This window comes from Cheilinus undulatus, linkage group 18 (genome assembly GCF_018320785.1).
Source record: "Cheilinus undulatus linkage group 18, ASM1832078v1, whole genome shotgun sequence".
Taxonomy (NCBI): domain Eukaryota; kingdom Metazoa; phylum Chordata; class Actinopteri; order Labriformes; family Labridae; genus Cheilinus; species Cheilinus undulatus.
Genome location: NC_054882.1, coordinates 21,312,025 through 21,329,737, shown reverse-complemented (window position 1 = coordinate 21,329,737; position 17,713 = coordinate 21,312,025). Strand labels below are relative to the sequence as shown.

General features: G+C 37.1%; 1 protein-coding gene across 3 annotated transcripts in view; it reads left to right on the top strand.

Moving 5' to 3' along the window:
• The first annotated feature begins 1,994 nt into the window (after positions 1–1,994).
• The window catches only part of ltk (leukocyte receptor tyrosine kinase), a 93,278-nt gene continuing 77,559 nt past the window's right edge, over positions 1,995–17,713 (top strand). For all 3 annotated transcript variants that reach the window (XM_041812678.1, XM_041812677.1, XM_041812676.1), the window contains exon 1: positions 1,995–2,252. In XM_041812678.1, the coding sequence (XP_041668612.1) occupies positions 2,201–2,252 (52 nt within the window). In that variant the 5' untranslated portion in view covers positions 1,995–2,200. The remainder of the gene's footprint in view (positions 2,253–17,713) is intronic.

The window sequence follows — 17,713 nt, the reverse complement described above, 5'->3', positions numbered from 1 at the left end:
TATATAATAGACCTTCTGAGACTTTATATAACCACCAGACCCCTCAGATTGTCATATAGAAATTATTCAAATCACGCACTGACACATACTTTAACATAGTAGCAACTGAATAACCTGGATCTGTATAAGAAGTGTCATATTTTTTGTCTTTTCTGCATGTTTGTCTTTATATTAGCTTTTTAAATGTGTTTTTTAAAATTTCATTCTAACTCACACTTTATTTACTATAGAACATGAACAACACATCAACAAGTTTGATGGCAACAACACATCTCAAAAAAGTATGGACAGGGCCATGTTTGCTGTTGTGTAGCATCCCCTCTTCTTTTAACAACAGTCTGTAGACATCTGGAAAGTGAGGAGACCAGTTGAGGGTGTTTTGGGAGAGGATTTTTTTTCCATTCTTGTCTAATGTTGTATTCTAGCTGCTCAACAGTCCTGGATCTTCTTTTTTGATATTGTCCTTTTATGATGCTCCAAATGTTTTCCATGGTGAACAGTCTGGGCTGCAGACAGGTCACTTCAGCACCTGGACTCTTCTACTGTGAAGCCATGCTGCAGTGATGAATGTGGTATGTGGTTTAGCATTGTCTTGCCAAAATATGCAAGTTCTTCCCTGCAACAGATGTTGCCTGAATGGGAGCATATGTTGCTCTAAATCCTCAATATACTTTTCTGCATTTATAGTGCCTTTGCAGATGTGTAAGCTGCCCACGCCATAGGCACTAATGCTGTTGAACTGTGCACTGATCACAAGCTGGATGGTCCCTCTCCTCTTTAGTCAATGGGACATGGCACCTGTAGTGTCAAAAAGGAATTTCAAAGAATTCATCTGACCACAGAACAGTTTTCCGTGTTGCCTCAGCCTGTTTTAAATGAGCTTTGGTGCAGAAAAGGCAGCTGGGTTTCTTGAGTGTGTTCACGTATGTCTTCTTCTTTGCATAATAGAGATTTAACTTGCATTGTGGATGGCACAGCTAACTGTGTGGCCAGACAATCATTCCTGGAAGTGATCTTAAGCCATGCAGTGATTTCCAGTACAGAAACATGCCTGATTTTAATGCAGTCTCCCCTGTGGGCCTGAAGATCATGAGCATCCAATATTGACATTCGGCCTTGTCCCTTTCGCACAGAGATTTCTCCAGATTCACTGGATATTTTGATGATATTATGAACTGTAGATGGTGGAATATTCAAAGGAATTCAAGTGGAATATTCTTTACAATTTTACCTTAAGAAACATTTTTCTGGAACTGTCTCACAATTTTAGACACAGTTTTTCACAGATCAGTGAACCTCATCCCATCTTTACTTCTGAGGGACTCTGCTTCTCCAAAATGCTCTTTTTATACCCAGCCATGTTACTGACCTGATGATAACCTATTAACCTGCAAAATGCTCCTTTAGCTGTTTGTTTTTACATGTTTTGCTGCCATTAAATTCAAACTGAGCTTATATCTTTCATTAAATGGTAAAATGTCTCAGTTTCAACATCTGAAGTGTAGTTCATGTTGTATTGTGAACAAAATATTGATTTGTAAGATTTAAATTCCATTCCATGCTATTTGTAATTCATATTTTAAATAGTGCCCCATTTTTTTGGAATTGGAGTTGTGGCATATAATGAATAGTCTATGTTCCAGGTGTACAAGTTGATTGCTTTTTCTCGTGAAATATGTCTGTGTCTCTGTTCTTCTTTTGTAACAAGGTAAGCTACAGTTTCATCACTCTTCATTATAGGCTTCCAGCATTTATTTTGCATGGAGACGGCTGTGTCACCACCTGCAGCCGGAACATGAAGATTAAAGACTTCTGAGACCAAAAAGTGAAGATAAAAACAATTTCCCTCTAACCCCAGCAGGCAGCGAGAGAGGGAATGAGAGATAATGAATGTCTGTCTGTAGGACCGGGAGACGTCATGACCAACGAGGGAGAGAGAGAGAGAGTAAAGGGGGAAAAGAGGAGGGGGGAGATGGTTTGTCGTCACTGAGTGCTGCAGCAGCATCAGCATCACCGGTATGAGTAACAGTGCGCAACTTGGAGAAACAACTACACTATCCGGAGGAGCGCGCGCCTGTGTGAGTGTCCGTTAACTGAGGGTTTCACGAGCCTGTTCATAACGGTCAACGAAACGCATTCATGAAGAGCTGAAGGTCCCAAATACTACAAAAACTCTGTGGATGTGCCGACAAAAAAAGCCATGGATTATGTAAAACACCACAGTGCTCATCTCTCCGTCGTCATTTTAATAAGTAAGTACAAAGACTCACTTTAACTTCAGTACGTGTTAAGCTAACAAAATGTTTTAGCCTACCTGCAGTTCAACTTTTCCCTTTTCAGCCTTTTATGATTATTTCTCAACAATATTCAGCCAAATGAGCGAATTCGGCTCTAGAAGGGTTCCATTCAAGAAGTGCTTAATTTTTAATCGAGTTGTTCTGAAAACAAGCTGCTTGAAAAGATAATGATTCTGAACGATATGCGTGTTTCAACCCGGTTGTAACCGATAGTATCATGCTAATTTACGGACTTGATCTGTCGACGTTAGGTGGCGCTAATTCTCTAGTCATTGTTCACCAGACTACTGCAGAAGAAGACATATCGAGAAAGCATGGCTGAAAAGCGTTAAAATGTTTAAAAATAGTTGAAAACATTCATTTTGTTCTCATTTTTTTAATCAGCTTAGTGAAAATAGACCCTCTACTGAGAATGTAGTCCAGGAATTAGACTGAGCCCGTTAAATATAATTCTGTCTCTTCTTCTCTCAGGTAATAGGTGTTAATTCAGTTTCTCCATCATTTCCATTCACTCATATTAAGGTGTTTCCTCATCCACTTTGCAAAATGACTTTAATGGAGGTCTTATAATCTCTCGAGGCCCACTGTAGAGATTGATTTACATTCCTTAAAATTGCAGCACAGCAAATAGACTTGGCAAGATGTGGGCTCTCCAAGTGCTGTCATAGTAGTTTGTGAGTTTGCAAATTACAGATTGGTGTTTTTAGTTAAATAGCAAATAGGCTAGGGAACCCCCAAAAGTGAAGAAAACTTCCTCTTCAAAAGTTAAGGTAACAGTGAAGTATTTGATTAGTTTTCCTTTCCAATAAGATGCTGTAAAGTGTTAAAACATGTCTAAGAAATTACCAACACATCTTAAATGTAAACCTGTACATTTTTCTGTGAACCTTAAAACTCATTATAGTCTTACTTGTTGCAACACATATATTTAATAGGAAAAATTACTAGCTATGTTACTTTTCTGTGCTTTTTGCTTACCAGGTCTGACTAGGCTTTATGTCATACATGAATTGCCTGAGTGTTCAGGTCTAGAAGAGACACAGAGGCATATCATGTGGAGCAGTAAAAACTATGATGGGCTGACTTAGACTCAGTGGAGTTGTATTATTGGCATTACTGTGACTTCATCTGGCTTTAAATATTCCCAAGGAGCATATTAGTTCGCCTTTTACACACTAAGGCGCTATTTTGTGTTGCGATCACCCACCAAGTTTTCATGCCAAGGCATGTTTCTTTCCCCACAAGTAGTTTGAACCACATTCTCCTTTCTGATGTGGCACCACATGCTTTGCAGCTAATGGTCTTGTATTTGCTTAACAGTTGCCTGCTTATTTACTCATAAATAGTTTATTTGACATGTTATGCATACCAGCTTTTCTTTTTAATTAAGAGAGGCAGGAGGAGCTGGTGTCTTGGCTTGTGTCAACCACAATGACTGGACCAGCGTAAGTGGCTCCGTCTTACTGCAGTCAATCTCTGTGACAGGAGAAAACCCAGATACCGTAAGCTGTGCCAGCGCTTACAGTATTATGTTGAACCCCCTCCCTCTCTGGTCCTGAATTGTGTCCAGCATGCAGTGTAGTTAACAGCAAGGGAGAGACAGTTCTCCCATACCAGTTGTGCCATGGCATCTATATCATTTCCAAATGCTGCACTATAATAGCTACTTACCTGCATCAGAACATGCAAATTTATAGTTACTCTGAATTTTCTTTTTCAGTTTATAAACCTAATAAAGCATCTTTTAAATGAAAGTAAAATGTACATAAATTATCCAGAAATATCCCTTTAACCTGTGGCACACTGTATGCTGGTATCAGTAAAATTATTATTGATTTATTGTTATGATTAAGAACTCACTGTATTTGGTTAAAACTTAAAAGAGACTGCAGTTGTTGCAATAGATTGAATAAGTTGTTTTTGACCTGAAGCACAAGACATGTCTACAGTATCAATATTAATCTGAAACCACAATTTCCCAATCCCTACCTCCTGTTGATATATTGGCAGTAAAAGAACAAAGACACAATGTTTCTATGTTTTGGATATGAAATTATGGAACATGTGGCTCCCATTTTTATATCAGCCTTTGTCAGATGGAAACTGAAGTGGGAGAAATCTGGAGTAACATCTCTGTGTTCTCAACTGTCGCTATTGTTGAGCTGGTTTGCATCATAAAAAATACATAAATGTGAGCACTTAAGCAAACTGTATATTCTGTTTTTTTGAATTCATACAGACTGTTAAGTCATCTCCCCTATCAAATCACATATATAGAAACAAAAAACAGCTTGTTTTCACTCTTTGATTTCAATTCAGATCCTGTTTGTGATTTGACTCTTGGTGAAATCTCTCCCCGAAACAGATTCAAGTTACTTTGATCACTGGAAACTTGCATGTAAGCAGGACACATGGTGCTGTATCTAGAAACAAGAAATTCAAGGCTGTAGCCAAACTTGTCTGTGGAAAAATTGTATTCTTAGTAGATATCTTAGTTAAAACACCACAGAGCTATCAAAGCGTTTTTGTGTTTATAAATGCTGTGAAATTTTGCTGCCACGCTCCAATGGTGATGACAGAGGAATGAGTGTTGAGCAGGAATCTTACAGCCAGATGTAACGCATATCAAGAGGATAAGAAACAGGAGAAAACATTTAATGATCAACACTGTCCATGCAGAGACAGATTTATTGCGCAGTAACTTATGAAATAAATCACCTGAAATTGTGTGACTCATTTATTTGGAAATGTTGCGTTGTCTCCTCCAGTCCTAACAACATAAGCTTACAGAGAGTAGTTAAATATAGGTGAAGGTAAAGATCTCTCTGAGCCAGATAATAACTGTAAATGATTTTATTTTAAATGTTGATTAAGCATTGATGACTATCATGCTATAAACTGTGTGCTATGAGTCTAATTAATTGTGCTTGCTTATTTGCATCTCTGAATGGATGTTTAAAGAAATAGAGTCTGATTTGCATTCAGCAGAGTGTGATTCTTTTTATAGGTGATAAAAAACTAGAGATTACACGCAGACTCAGGCATAGATCAGCTCATCTCCAGTGATTCTTTTACCTGGCTGTAGAGCTCAGACTTTGATGCTGTTTAAGACCAATACGCCTGCCTCTCTTCATTGTTTAAAGTTTGATAAGTCAGATTTCCCCTGCTGGTTGAGTTTATGTTTGAAATGCACTGTGAGATTAGGAGATTAAATGCCCACATTCGAAACTAGAGACCAAAAGAAACATTGAGATGCTGACCATGGCTTGACCTCAGAGGAGCTACGTTAAGGTTTAAATTGATTAGTCTGAGCCACTTACATGGTTGAGAATTGGGTGCTATTTCACTAGAACACCTCAGGAGTCAGATTTCTTGCTGATCCGTTGAGGGAATCCGATCATTTAGTGTTACTTCTCCTGGGGACTTAAAATAAATCCTTTTTGCATTTGAATATTTTTATTCACCATGCAAAATGCCTCATTTCCTCTCTGACTCCTCTCATATTTTCTCTGGCAGGGTTAAGGGATAGGTATTTTGTCTTTGAGCTCTTGTGTTTCATTGGATTTCACCCTCACAACATGAAACCAATTAGAGATGGACAGAGTGTTTTTTTTCTTGTTATTCTAGCTAAGTTTCTGGACAAGAATCATCTGACACTCAGGTGCAGGAAGAGTTAAAGAATATAAATGAGCTGTATAGAGACAGAGACAGGACGTCAAAGCCTGGCCTCTGTTACCCTGATGGCTGGATCATAGACAGATAAGCAGCCAGCTGTGCATCTCTTATGTTACTGGGGATGCATGGGTCAAAGTAAAGCAACATTAAAGCTGTTGCAAATATTTTTTCTTTTGCACTTAGACAAGAAGTAGAGGAAAAGAGAGAGGTGGATATATGTGCATGCAGACACAGTTATGGAGTGACATTTAGACAAAACATGACAGCAAGATGAAAGTCATTGAACCAAGAGTGAGATGTTAGTCTTGCACGAAATGTGAAAGGTGCATTTTCTCTTGAGAGGCTTCACTGAAGAGAAAGTGAAGCTGTGAAAAACAGCAGAGTGATGTCCTGACTAAAACATGCTTTTTCAACAACTTCAGACTGTCATACTTAAGATAGAAAACCTAAAATCATATTAATCAGCTCTTGTAGGGTGTAATTTATAGGAATGATATTATTAATCCGAAATGTGCAGAGGATCTGTTGGTTAATTGATACCTAACTGTGCATCCTTGCTGGAGCTAAATTCAAATACCACAAAACATAAACAACAAAGACAAAGTATCAGTACTGAAGATCTACAGTATGTTTAACCTTTTTTTATGCTCCTGAACGAAAAGCCCCGTTCAGAAACAATCTTGTCATCGCTGACTCTGAAGAGACATATGTAAGCCAGACATTTGTAAATTACATAGTCTGGATGACTGGAAGGAACTTAAAAACAAATACTACCAGCATGACTGCAGGGAATTGCAAAATCATGTCAGCGCACAGATTGGGCCAATTTGTCAGTTCGTTAAAACGGTATTTGTCTGATGGAATGAAGCTGTGCTCTGCAAAATGCTGCTTATGAGAAGAGCAGATGGAAAGTTAATTCCCCTCTGATTATATCGACAACAACAAACCGCTACTAGACTTAATAATGTTAGGGATGGTTTTCAAAGTACTAAACATGCAGGTTTGAGGTTTTTTCATTGACAAGTGGATGTGTTTTGAACACATTCAGTATTTTCCAGAATTAACTCCACCACAGAATGACATTATTTTACCATTATACCCTTTAAGATTTTATTTGACAGTGAAAAATATTTTGACATAAAATCATTCTTTAAATATTTGCTTATTAGAGATTTGAAAATTGCCAATTTATTGATTAGTTAATTGACAGTATGGACATCTGTAGCTTTTTGATTAGCTGTAGATAAGTTTTGTAATTTTCCAGCATATTTGCAAGTCCGATATTTTCCTGCCTCATGCCATTCAAAATTAATTATCTGTTGCTCTACTAATTGATAATTTGAAGATGTAGCATTACGTTAACTATGCTTATCAGTAGAATGAAAAAAATCAGGTTTGACATCAGAAGATGAATATGGGACAAGACATCAACATTCCAGTTTTTAATTCCAGGTATTTACACCTGATACAGAATATTTGTTTGAACCCACCCATTTTTCATGTGAGCAAAAGTATTGGAATATGTGACTGACAGGTGTGTTTTGTTGTCCAAGTGTACACTATTATGTTAATTATTCTATGATTTGTCCTAAATGTCTACACTATCTAGGGTAGACACTAGTATCAGATTTGGGTTATGCCTGTGCAGACTGCACTTGTAGTTAGAGGTGAAACCAACATGAAAACCAGAGAGCTGTCTATGGGTGAAATAAAGCAATTCTGAAGCAGAGAGAAGGTGGAAAATCAGTCAGAGCCATTGCACTAAACATTGGTGATAGCCAGAACCACCACTGGGAATGTCCTGAGGAAAAAAGAAACCACTGGTGTACAAAGTAACAGGCGTCAAACAGGTAGACCAAGGAAAACAGCAGCAGGACAGGAGTGAAGGTATCACCACCTACTATTACTGACATCAGCAACAACCTCCAGAGGACAGGACTGAAGGTATCACCATCTACTGTTCACAGAAGACTTCATGTGCAAACGTGCGGAGGGTACACCAGAAGATGCAGACCACTCACTAGGAAGAAGAGCGGGAAGGCCAGGTTGGAATCTGTCAAAAAGTACAGAGACAAGTCTAAAAAATCCTGGGACAAAGCTGTATGGACTGATGAGATAAAGATGAACCTTTACTGAAGTGATGGAAAGGATAAAGTTTGGAGAAGGAAAGGATCTGCTCATCCCAAACATATAAGCTCACCTGTGAAACAGTGGAGGTAAAGTCATGGCTTGGCCTTGCATGGCTGTTTAAAGTGTGTTTTAAAGACTAAAGCTTTAGGTCTAAAGTGAACTACATTTATATCTATATCGATAACAGTCTTGTTTAGAATGAAATTGGAAACAGCATATCAGATATTGGTTAAAATACAATATTGTGACAGTTTTGATTGAACATCCATTAAAGAAAGATAAAAAAAGGGTTTTAATGACATTTGGTGTTCTGTTACAATTAATGCTATCTTCTTAGTTGTATATATCAGATTCAGATTTAAATACCTGAAAATGAAAGCTGAAATGTTGATCTTTTGTTGCATATTCATCGTTTGATGTCAAACATAAATATTTTCAGCCCACAGCAAAAATAAGGAATTGGCCTCACTGCTCCAATACTTTTGGAGGGAGTGTATTTTGCATGTAACACTCATCAGTACGGCATGACTTTAGGGGATCAGTCTTCCAGTCTCATTTCTGAATTAAGTGACTTGTAATGGTAACAGATGACTCTGTGGTGAGAGCAGTCCACAAGTCTGCAGTAACAGCCAGTTGTTGACATGTTTCAAATCCGCCCTTAATTCTGCTGTGCTCTGCTTGAACATCTGGTATTTTCCACTTCTGTAGCTGTTGTTCCCTGTGATGGTTGATCCCTTGCTCTTTTTGGCTGGCTAATCTCATGGTATCATCACAGCCAGGTGGGCTAGCAAAAGATGTAATGTAAGACTGCCTGTTGTCTATCTCTGCTGGTGATTTCAGCACATCTGGTGAAACATCAAACAAGTATTTGGTATATAATTTTAATTACACATAGTTTGAGTGCACATCACTGTTGTCTTCAGAAATCAATGTGTGCAGCATATTTGTGTTTATGTTTGCTCGTCATTTGGAGTAATTGGTTTCTTGACTCACCATAGCCGCCATAAACTGTTGTTGCTGCTGTAATCTGGCTTTTTGTGCTGAATAAAGCTGAAGCTGTTATGGGATATGTTTTAACTCTGTGTGTTAACGATGCCCCAGATGATCTGGAATTGATCGTAATTGGAGAATTTTCATCAAAAATACAGGATCAGTTGTTTGGAACTAATGCTTAAAGTCACTGATCCAGTCATCTGTGGTTAATACTCTGGTGTCTGCAGCCAAGAGAAGCAGTGCAGGCAGTGTTCTGTAATTATTGGATTGGACTAACAGGCAGTAAGTAGTAGAATTTAAATACTTTGTTCTAAAATGTCAAGATTTGGACCCTGACTAATCAACAGTACAGCTGAATCCCCACATACATCAATTTTAATCTTAAAAAAGTGTTCTGAGGATCTAGTTACTCTTTAAGTTTTAATCAGTAATGGTGAAGAGTCATCACAGCTGTGAAAACCACTGAGGATTCTAACAAGAGAGTTATTATTAGAAACTAGAAAAGCACCCGGAGAGCACAGACCTTCACCATTAGCCCTATCTCCCAACAGTACAGAATCCTTCCTGGATTCCTGCAACCAGATCCGGATCACTCCCAAAATCTTATCAGTTCTTCCTTATGCCATTTCTGACATTTCCTGAAAATTTCATCAAAATCCATCCGCAGCTTTTTGAGTGATGTTGCTAACAAACAAACTAACAAACAAATGAACAAACCCTCCTGATCACATAACCTCCTTGGAGGAGGTGAAAATATTACAGTCTTCTTCCAACAGGTCTTGTTGGAAATCTGTGATACTGTCCTTGGCAGTTTTTGTACTTTTTTATATGTGGCACACAGTAGAAAATATTTTGCTTTTGACATCAGATTCTTCATATCTTAATTTTCCCAGACTTCCATGTGGCAAGAGAATGACTTGAGAATGACTTGTTTTTGCTGAATGAAAACAGACCCATGTCAGGGGAGGCAGAAGAAGCAAACACAGTAACAGAGACTGAAAGTCACATGTTGTTTTATCACGAGACTTCAAGTTAAGCCACATTCTGGTCAAATCGTTTTAGGGTCATGCAGTGTCCCATCTACTGCCCAGAGCAAAGGAGGTGTCATGTCTACAAGAGCATAAATATGTCAGGATAGATTAGCCTGTTGTAGAAACAGAAGTAGAGGCAGTGACAGACCCAGAGTGCTATCATTCATCTGTCTTTCCATGAAATCATAAACAAAGCCACTCTTTGGCTATTCTGGTGCTGCATGCCTGCTTTAGCAAAAAAAAAAACAAAACAGGAAGCCTTTAATAAAACTGGCCTGGTGTTTTCCCCTTTGTCTGCATATTGAGGAAACATTTCTCTAGGAAAATAACTCTGCAGCAGATATGAATTCATATCCAGCAAAGCATAACAGTGAGTCATGAGGAAGGCAGCGCTGGCTTTGATGGGTCGTATGTCAAAGACAGAGCTTATGAGTGAGGTGCCTCACTTTCATTGACACCACTGTTTGATCTCTGTGGAGGAAGGTCAGCTCAGCAGCCGCTCAGACTGAGTAGGAGTTTGACTTTGTGGTGGGAGATGAGAAGGATGCCTTACCCCCTCTATTACACCATCTCACCAGAATGCTACTCTGAGACTGATGTCAGACCCAGTTTGAGGGAGAATCAAAGTGCTTGTGAGCCATTTTGTACTCAGTGATGCATTATTTAACCATTTATTCACCTACTCTGCCAAGTAAATGTTTTTTCTAAATGCTAGTTGTGAACATTTTGTCCTTATAGAAGGCTAAAAAGTATTTGGTTTACGTATTATTTTTTAAGATACTGTATGGAGGATTAGAAACCACGAAAAACATTTTTTAAGGTTATGCAGCTAAATAATTTTGTTCTTTTTGATCTGTTTATTTGTGTCATCAGATTTGGCAATGCATCCCAAAGTGATGGCACATGAAGTTACACAAAAATAACCCTTATCTCTGCAACCGTACTTATTACATAAACTATAAAACTGAAAAAGAAGAATGTTTCTAAACTTACTCTGGACAAAGCACAACATATTTCTATTTCTAGTAATTTCTTTCTCCTATTTTATTGTTATGGTTTCAGTCCATAATGACCATTTAGGAAAGTAGCAGGATGTTTTAGCTCCACAGCTTTCACCAGTTTGTTTCTGTGCCAGTTTTGCTCTTTTTTGCTGAGCAATGTACAGTTAGTTTTTAGAGTGCTTTTGTGAAAACAGTGTTGCGCTGCAGCCAATTTAATGTGATGTTTACATACTGGGAGTGTTACACCAAAAAAGCATTAAAAAGGTGGTATCAGTTAAATTAATATAATGTTGGCATCAGTCCTAATTATAGTAAAGGAGAATAGTTTTAAAGAAAGTTTTGATCAGCAGTAACAACTTAATTAGCAAATGATGAAGAATGGAGAAAGGGAAAACAGTTACTGATACCATATCCATGCCCATATCAACATAATTTAAACCAGGAATGTACAATATTGGATTTTTGGTCTGTTGGTTTTTTTTTCAGTCTGTTGGTTCTGTCTTAATCTACACAAAAGTTTTCATACATGGAGCCAATATGTACAGCTATATCTTTTGTAAATATCAACAGATATGTGTAGGGCTGCACCAAAAATTTCAGTACAGTACTTTTATATAATTTTGTGATTCCAATAAAAATCCACTGCTTATAAAGGTGTATGTTCACTTCCTTACAAAAAACAGTAGGTGGCATGGCAGTGTATACGCCATTAAACACAGAGAAGAAGAAGCAGCAGCAGCAAAACTACAGTCGCAACAAAGATATGACAGACCAAACATGGCTTTATAGTGTGCGTGTTTTTCAAGGTCTCAGAGGAAGATAGCACAATTGTGTTCTTAAAAATAGAATTCCCTTAGTTTTAACACAACAGATATAATAAGTCACATAAGAGCTGTCATCCTAATAAAGGACTATGAAGTGTCAGTGGCATCTAGCATTAGCCCTGAACTGAAGCCGATGCCTTACAGTCTCTCAATCCGCTGCTACTTCTCAGACGTATCCCTGCCTGCCCTGTTTTATGTGGTTTCACACATTCACAGTCTGATAGACAACATCAGTAACAGAAGTTTAACCTTGGACTGCACCATTATTTTGTATTAAGAATGCACTTAACATTTTTACCTAGCTTTGATGTCAGTCTATAATTGTATAACTTAATCTATCTTGAATTCAGCCTTCTTTCAGTTCTAACGTATGCAGTGAAAAAAACAGCTATCCACAAAACCGTTACATTTATTAAGCATGACAATGTGTTATCATTGGTGTGTTTTATTTGCAGACTTATTAGCAGACTCATTTTCCTTAATTTTATATAAGGGATGCAGTCTGAAAATGACTTTTTTTAATAGAGAAACTTTCTGACTCAACATATTGCACCTGAATTCTTGTTTAGTTGACTGAAATGTCAAACGCGACAGTTTGTCAAGACATTGAAAGTCAATTCTTAGCAAAAGTGAAAAAAGAAAACTCTTTAAAACCAAAATATGCCAGTTGTTAGTTTATGTTGTAGTTTGTTTGGTAAATAAATGTTTTCATGGTCAAGCATGAGAGAAGATGTTAGCATAGTGGAAGTCTTGCAACAAGAAATACTGGGAAAAAAACACATTTTTGAAGTCTCCAATCAACTAAAGTGTTAATTTAAACATTGGTATTGGCCATAATTTCTACCACTGGTGCATCTCTGTTTTGGAACCATCGTTATTTAATGCTAACCATTCTGCTCAGAACAGAATGTGGATTGCTACAAGAAGGCAATATAATTAATTATACATGCCCCAGTTCTTGAAATTAACCAACTCTTTATTCCAAATTTATCAGTTTATGTAATAATGAACACTCACTGATGTAAACAATGTGTAATAGCTTTAGACAGTGATGCCTTTTTAGAGTTTGTTGCGGTCCATGTTTTTTTTCTGAAATATTAAACAAGCTATGATAAATTAATGATATCAGATTCCATTTTTAATTCTCTCATTTTATTCTGGTCATGGTTTGTACAACTACAGAAAAAGGCAAATATAAATACACATACAGACAGCAGCTGTTGTAGTACTAAAGGTCTGACCCTTCAGAGCTTGACATTTAAAAAGATGAACTGTTTCATGACATTATTGCACCACAGGATGATGAAAAATGCATTGCAGAAAGACATCACAGTGATGTTTTAAGAGCTTTCACCATTACCAGTCCTCTTTTTGCTGATGGAGCTCATTAAATCACATGTTCTGTTTCCATTTCAGCTAACTTGTCCCCACTCACCTTGAATTGTCTTCTTATTGGCTTCTGTACGTACTGCCTTTTATCTTTTTATTCATATTTGGTTATCAGATGACAGACTTTCTGTGTCTAATGTTTTTGGCCATCTGAAAGGAAACTGCTTACCCCTACGACGTGCCTGATAATTGATGCCAAGCTGCAACCAATTTAATCACAAATTGAGTTATGGGACTTTTTTTAAAACTAAGGAGAGCCTGATTCTTTGCACATAAATGGGTCTTTCAGAAGTGTGCCTTGGTGGAGATAGGCATTTTAGGGTGGAAACAGCTTTAGTCTGATATAATGGTGCATCATCTGTGGAAGGCAGTGAACCTCTCAAGGAGCAAAATAGGTATGGAAAAGTAGTTCTAGTCAAAAGATCTTTCAGTCCACTCATCAGCTTGGCTTGATATAACTTAGCACGAGATGTTTTGAGAGATTTAATGGGATATTTCTCAAACATGTCTATTTACGTATGAATCAGAGAAGAGTAATCCTCCCATGCTGCTTGTTTTTAAAATAATTTGTTACTCCCCTCCATGAAAACCATCTAAAGATAGTTATCATATGAAAGTCTATGTAAAGTTTTATTGCCTGAGAACAAAGAAGGATTATGAAAACAGTGTCGAAATGATCATGAGTTTTTTTCAAACAGTGCTCTAATTCTTGACTCAGCACATTCAAACTGACAGCATCGACATCTTATGCCTGTGAATTTCACATGATGACTTTTTGTGAGCACTGAATGAGGTGCTTCTTTGTTTTAGTATTTTCTCTTAGTTTAAACATGTACCCATATTCTTGGCTGAAGGTGTCAAGGTAGTGGAGGAACCACATAGTGGCAAGGCGCCCGGAGAGGATGAGATTGGCCCTTAGATATTTAAGGGTCTGGACACGATTGGGCTTCAGGGAGGTGATGAAAGCACCCTCTGGCCAATTGCTAATCCTGAGAAGAAAGAGAAACAGTGTAGATTCAGTCTTGGCAGGGAACCAGAGGACCAAGGCAGAATGATTAGGGTTTGCTCATCCAGATGTGGACCTGGAAAAGGCCTACAGCCCTTTTCTTTAAGTGATCTTTGCTTGAGTATTGATATTAGAACAGAAATGCTAACATAAGAGTATGAGCTGCATGATTATGTTTTTGGTGGGTGATAGTCTTCATCAGAGTTGTCGCTGTTCATTTGTGCTGTTTAAATTTTCTGGACCTCAAGATAGCAACGGTAAAGAGGAGTTTGTCTATGGCTTTTGTTTAGTTTGAGGACACGGCAACCTTCAATACACAATCAGAGAGTTTGCAGACATCTGTGAGTCTGAGGCCATGGTTATTCTAAGCATAGGACTTAAAGTATCTCAAGGGCTTCTTTGGTCAAGTCCTAGTTCGTGTCTTCAGTTGATCAATTAGGATGAAGAAAGCTCTCAATGCACCAAAGCTCTTCCTCCCCTCATCTTGGGGTAGTGGCTGGGGATCTTCTTTGAGACTAATTTTAATGGCTATTTAACGCTATAGGAAAGAAAATGCTAAGAAAGGAATCAAAACTGGGCAAAATATTTTTTGAGGGGTATCTTGTGCAGTTTTTGTCTTTGCAAGATTTCTCCACCACTTTGTTTTTTAATAAAATGTGAAATTTGACAGTCATGCACAAAGAGCTTAATTATTATTACTTTACTTAAAAGTTTAGAAAAAACTGTGCTTTTAATTGTGACACATAACTGTTATAATGTTTAAAAATGGAGTTAAACTATATGTGCATTTTAGAGCAATGTATCATATTTCTTATTTATTTATTTACATTGGATCCCCATTAGTTGTTACTGCAGTAACGACTACTCTTCCTGTGGTCCACAGAGAGACATGACAATACACAATACATAATCAAACAAAAATATACAAACAGTAACAAGATACAGTAAAATACAATAAAATCAAACAGTCACAACAAACCAAGATCTAAAATCTTTCATAGTCTGGAACACAGATGGTTAAAACATTTGTTTACAGTATCATCACTCAAGTTTCCGTAACAGTCTATTAAATATCTGTCAGATACATTTAATCATTTACCAGCTGTTACTAGTAAAAAAGGCTTATTTCTTTTTTAAAAACGGCTGTCCTAAATTTATTTTCTAAAGTAGCCTATTAATAATTTTGAACAAATGCAGTGGCAGTTTATTCCATATAGACTTTGCCCTGTACATGACAGTCCTTTTTAAAGCATTGGAACTGGGCAGTGGTAATGTGAAACACTTCAAAAAGGCCTGTCTTGTGTTGTATTGATGACGTGCTGTGACACTGTTGTTGGCAAAAAGGCGGTGCAGTGCTTACTTGTACAAAATCCTGACTTATGTATGTCAGTGATAACCTGACACACTGGATGGATTTGTTTCACACATCCATCTGTAAAATCTCCCAACACAGCATTTGGGACACGGCAGAGGCTTTGAAAAAATCCTCTGAGGGTGACTGGATGAACGTTCCTGCTGTCACATCTTTACGGGCCAATCAGAGCAACAAAACACGTGACGTAGCCACCAGCGAGGAGTAAATCCATAGAGAACTGCATAACGCCTACCATGGCAACTGCAGACATGTAGACAATCGTTTCTTAAAACAACTCAGTGCTGTTCTTCTTTTAATGAAGAAATGTCGTCAACTTGTGATAAAACTTACACTTTAGCAGCATCCACGCTAATTTCTTATTCCATGATTGCACCGGACTCTTGTTGCTACTTGCTTACATCACGACTCTGCCTCACCTGAAAGCACTGCCCCTTGACACTAATTGGTCCTGTCAATTTCTAACCAGGCCCAGCTACTGGAGCAAAATCACTGCATACATTTCTTCTGGGTTATTAATGATAATTAAGCAAAAATATTCGACTTTTGATTGGTCATGTAAGTTTTTTTATATTTTAGAGTGTATTTAGCCTTTTATTACTAAACAGTATGTAAATGTTTGTGTGTGTTCAGTGGTTAGTCAACCTTTCTTATGTATCTGTTGAAAATGACAAAAAAAATACTAAATTAAGCAGTTTTGGGTAGGGCTGGGTATTGTTAAGAACCTCACGATTCGATTCAATGTTGATTCTTTAGGTTGCGATTCGATTCGATATCAATTCAATTCGATATTGATTTAAATGCTTCAATGTCGATTCAGTAAGAAGTAGAAATACACAAATAACCTGTTGACAATTTCTATAATTATTTTCATGCCCGTGTGAACATATTTGGTAAGTCACCTCACATTTTTGAGCAATAAAACATCTGAAAATAAAAAAAAATTGCACAATAATAACTTATTTGTGCATATGGAGTACAAAAGTAAAAACCATGACAGTTCTGTATAAACACTGAAAAAGCAAAGTGCATGTAAACTTAAATATTTCTTTCCTCTTGGAAATTGTGATAAACCTCACAACATAGTTATGGTACACTGTAAAAAAAATTCCGTTAAATTTACGGTAAAACGCTGGCAGCTGTGGTTACCAGAGATTTACTGTAAAAATTACGGTGAGAATGTATGAGAAAAAACGGTGTTTTCATTCTACAACTGTAAATATTACAGTTCAAACCTGTTTTTTTTTTAACTGTAAATTTCTGTTAAAAAAATACAACACTGTAACCGTTTATACAAGGATTTGCTGTAAAAATAACAGTTATACTGTAACCATATTTACGGTAATTTGCTGTACAACTTACTGTAATTTGATGTAGAAATTACAGCTCTATTACAACATTTTCTACAGGGATTGGCTGTAAAAATAACGATAATGAAACAAACCTGTTTACGGTAAATTACTTTAAAAACACCAGAAATCCTGTAAACCTAAATACAATCTATCTCAGTAATAAAAACAGTAGACCCGTATAATGTTTAACGGTATTTTATTGTAACTACTTAAATTTTACAGTAAATTACTGGCAGCTGTGGTTACCAGAAATTTACTGTAAAAAATACAGGACAAAACATGAGAAATTACAGCTGATGTTTGCAGATTTTACGGTAGTAGCAAAATACTGCCCAACTTTAAATTTTACAGTAAATTACTGGCAGCTGTGGTTACCAGAAATTTACCGTAAAAAATACAGGACAAAACATGAGAAATTACAGCTGATGTTTGCAGATTTTACAGTAGTAGCTTAATACTGCCTTACTTCAAATTTTACGGTAAATTACAAGCAGCTGTGGTTGCCAGATATTTACTGTAAAAAATACAGTACAAAACATGTGAAATTTCAGTTAATTTGCTAGATTTTTGCAGTAGTGCCCTAATACTCCTACTTTTAACAAAAGATTCAAGCTCTCTGATAAACAATAAGAAACTCTGCAGT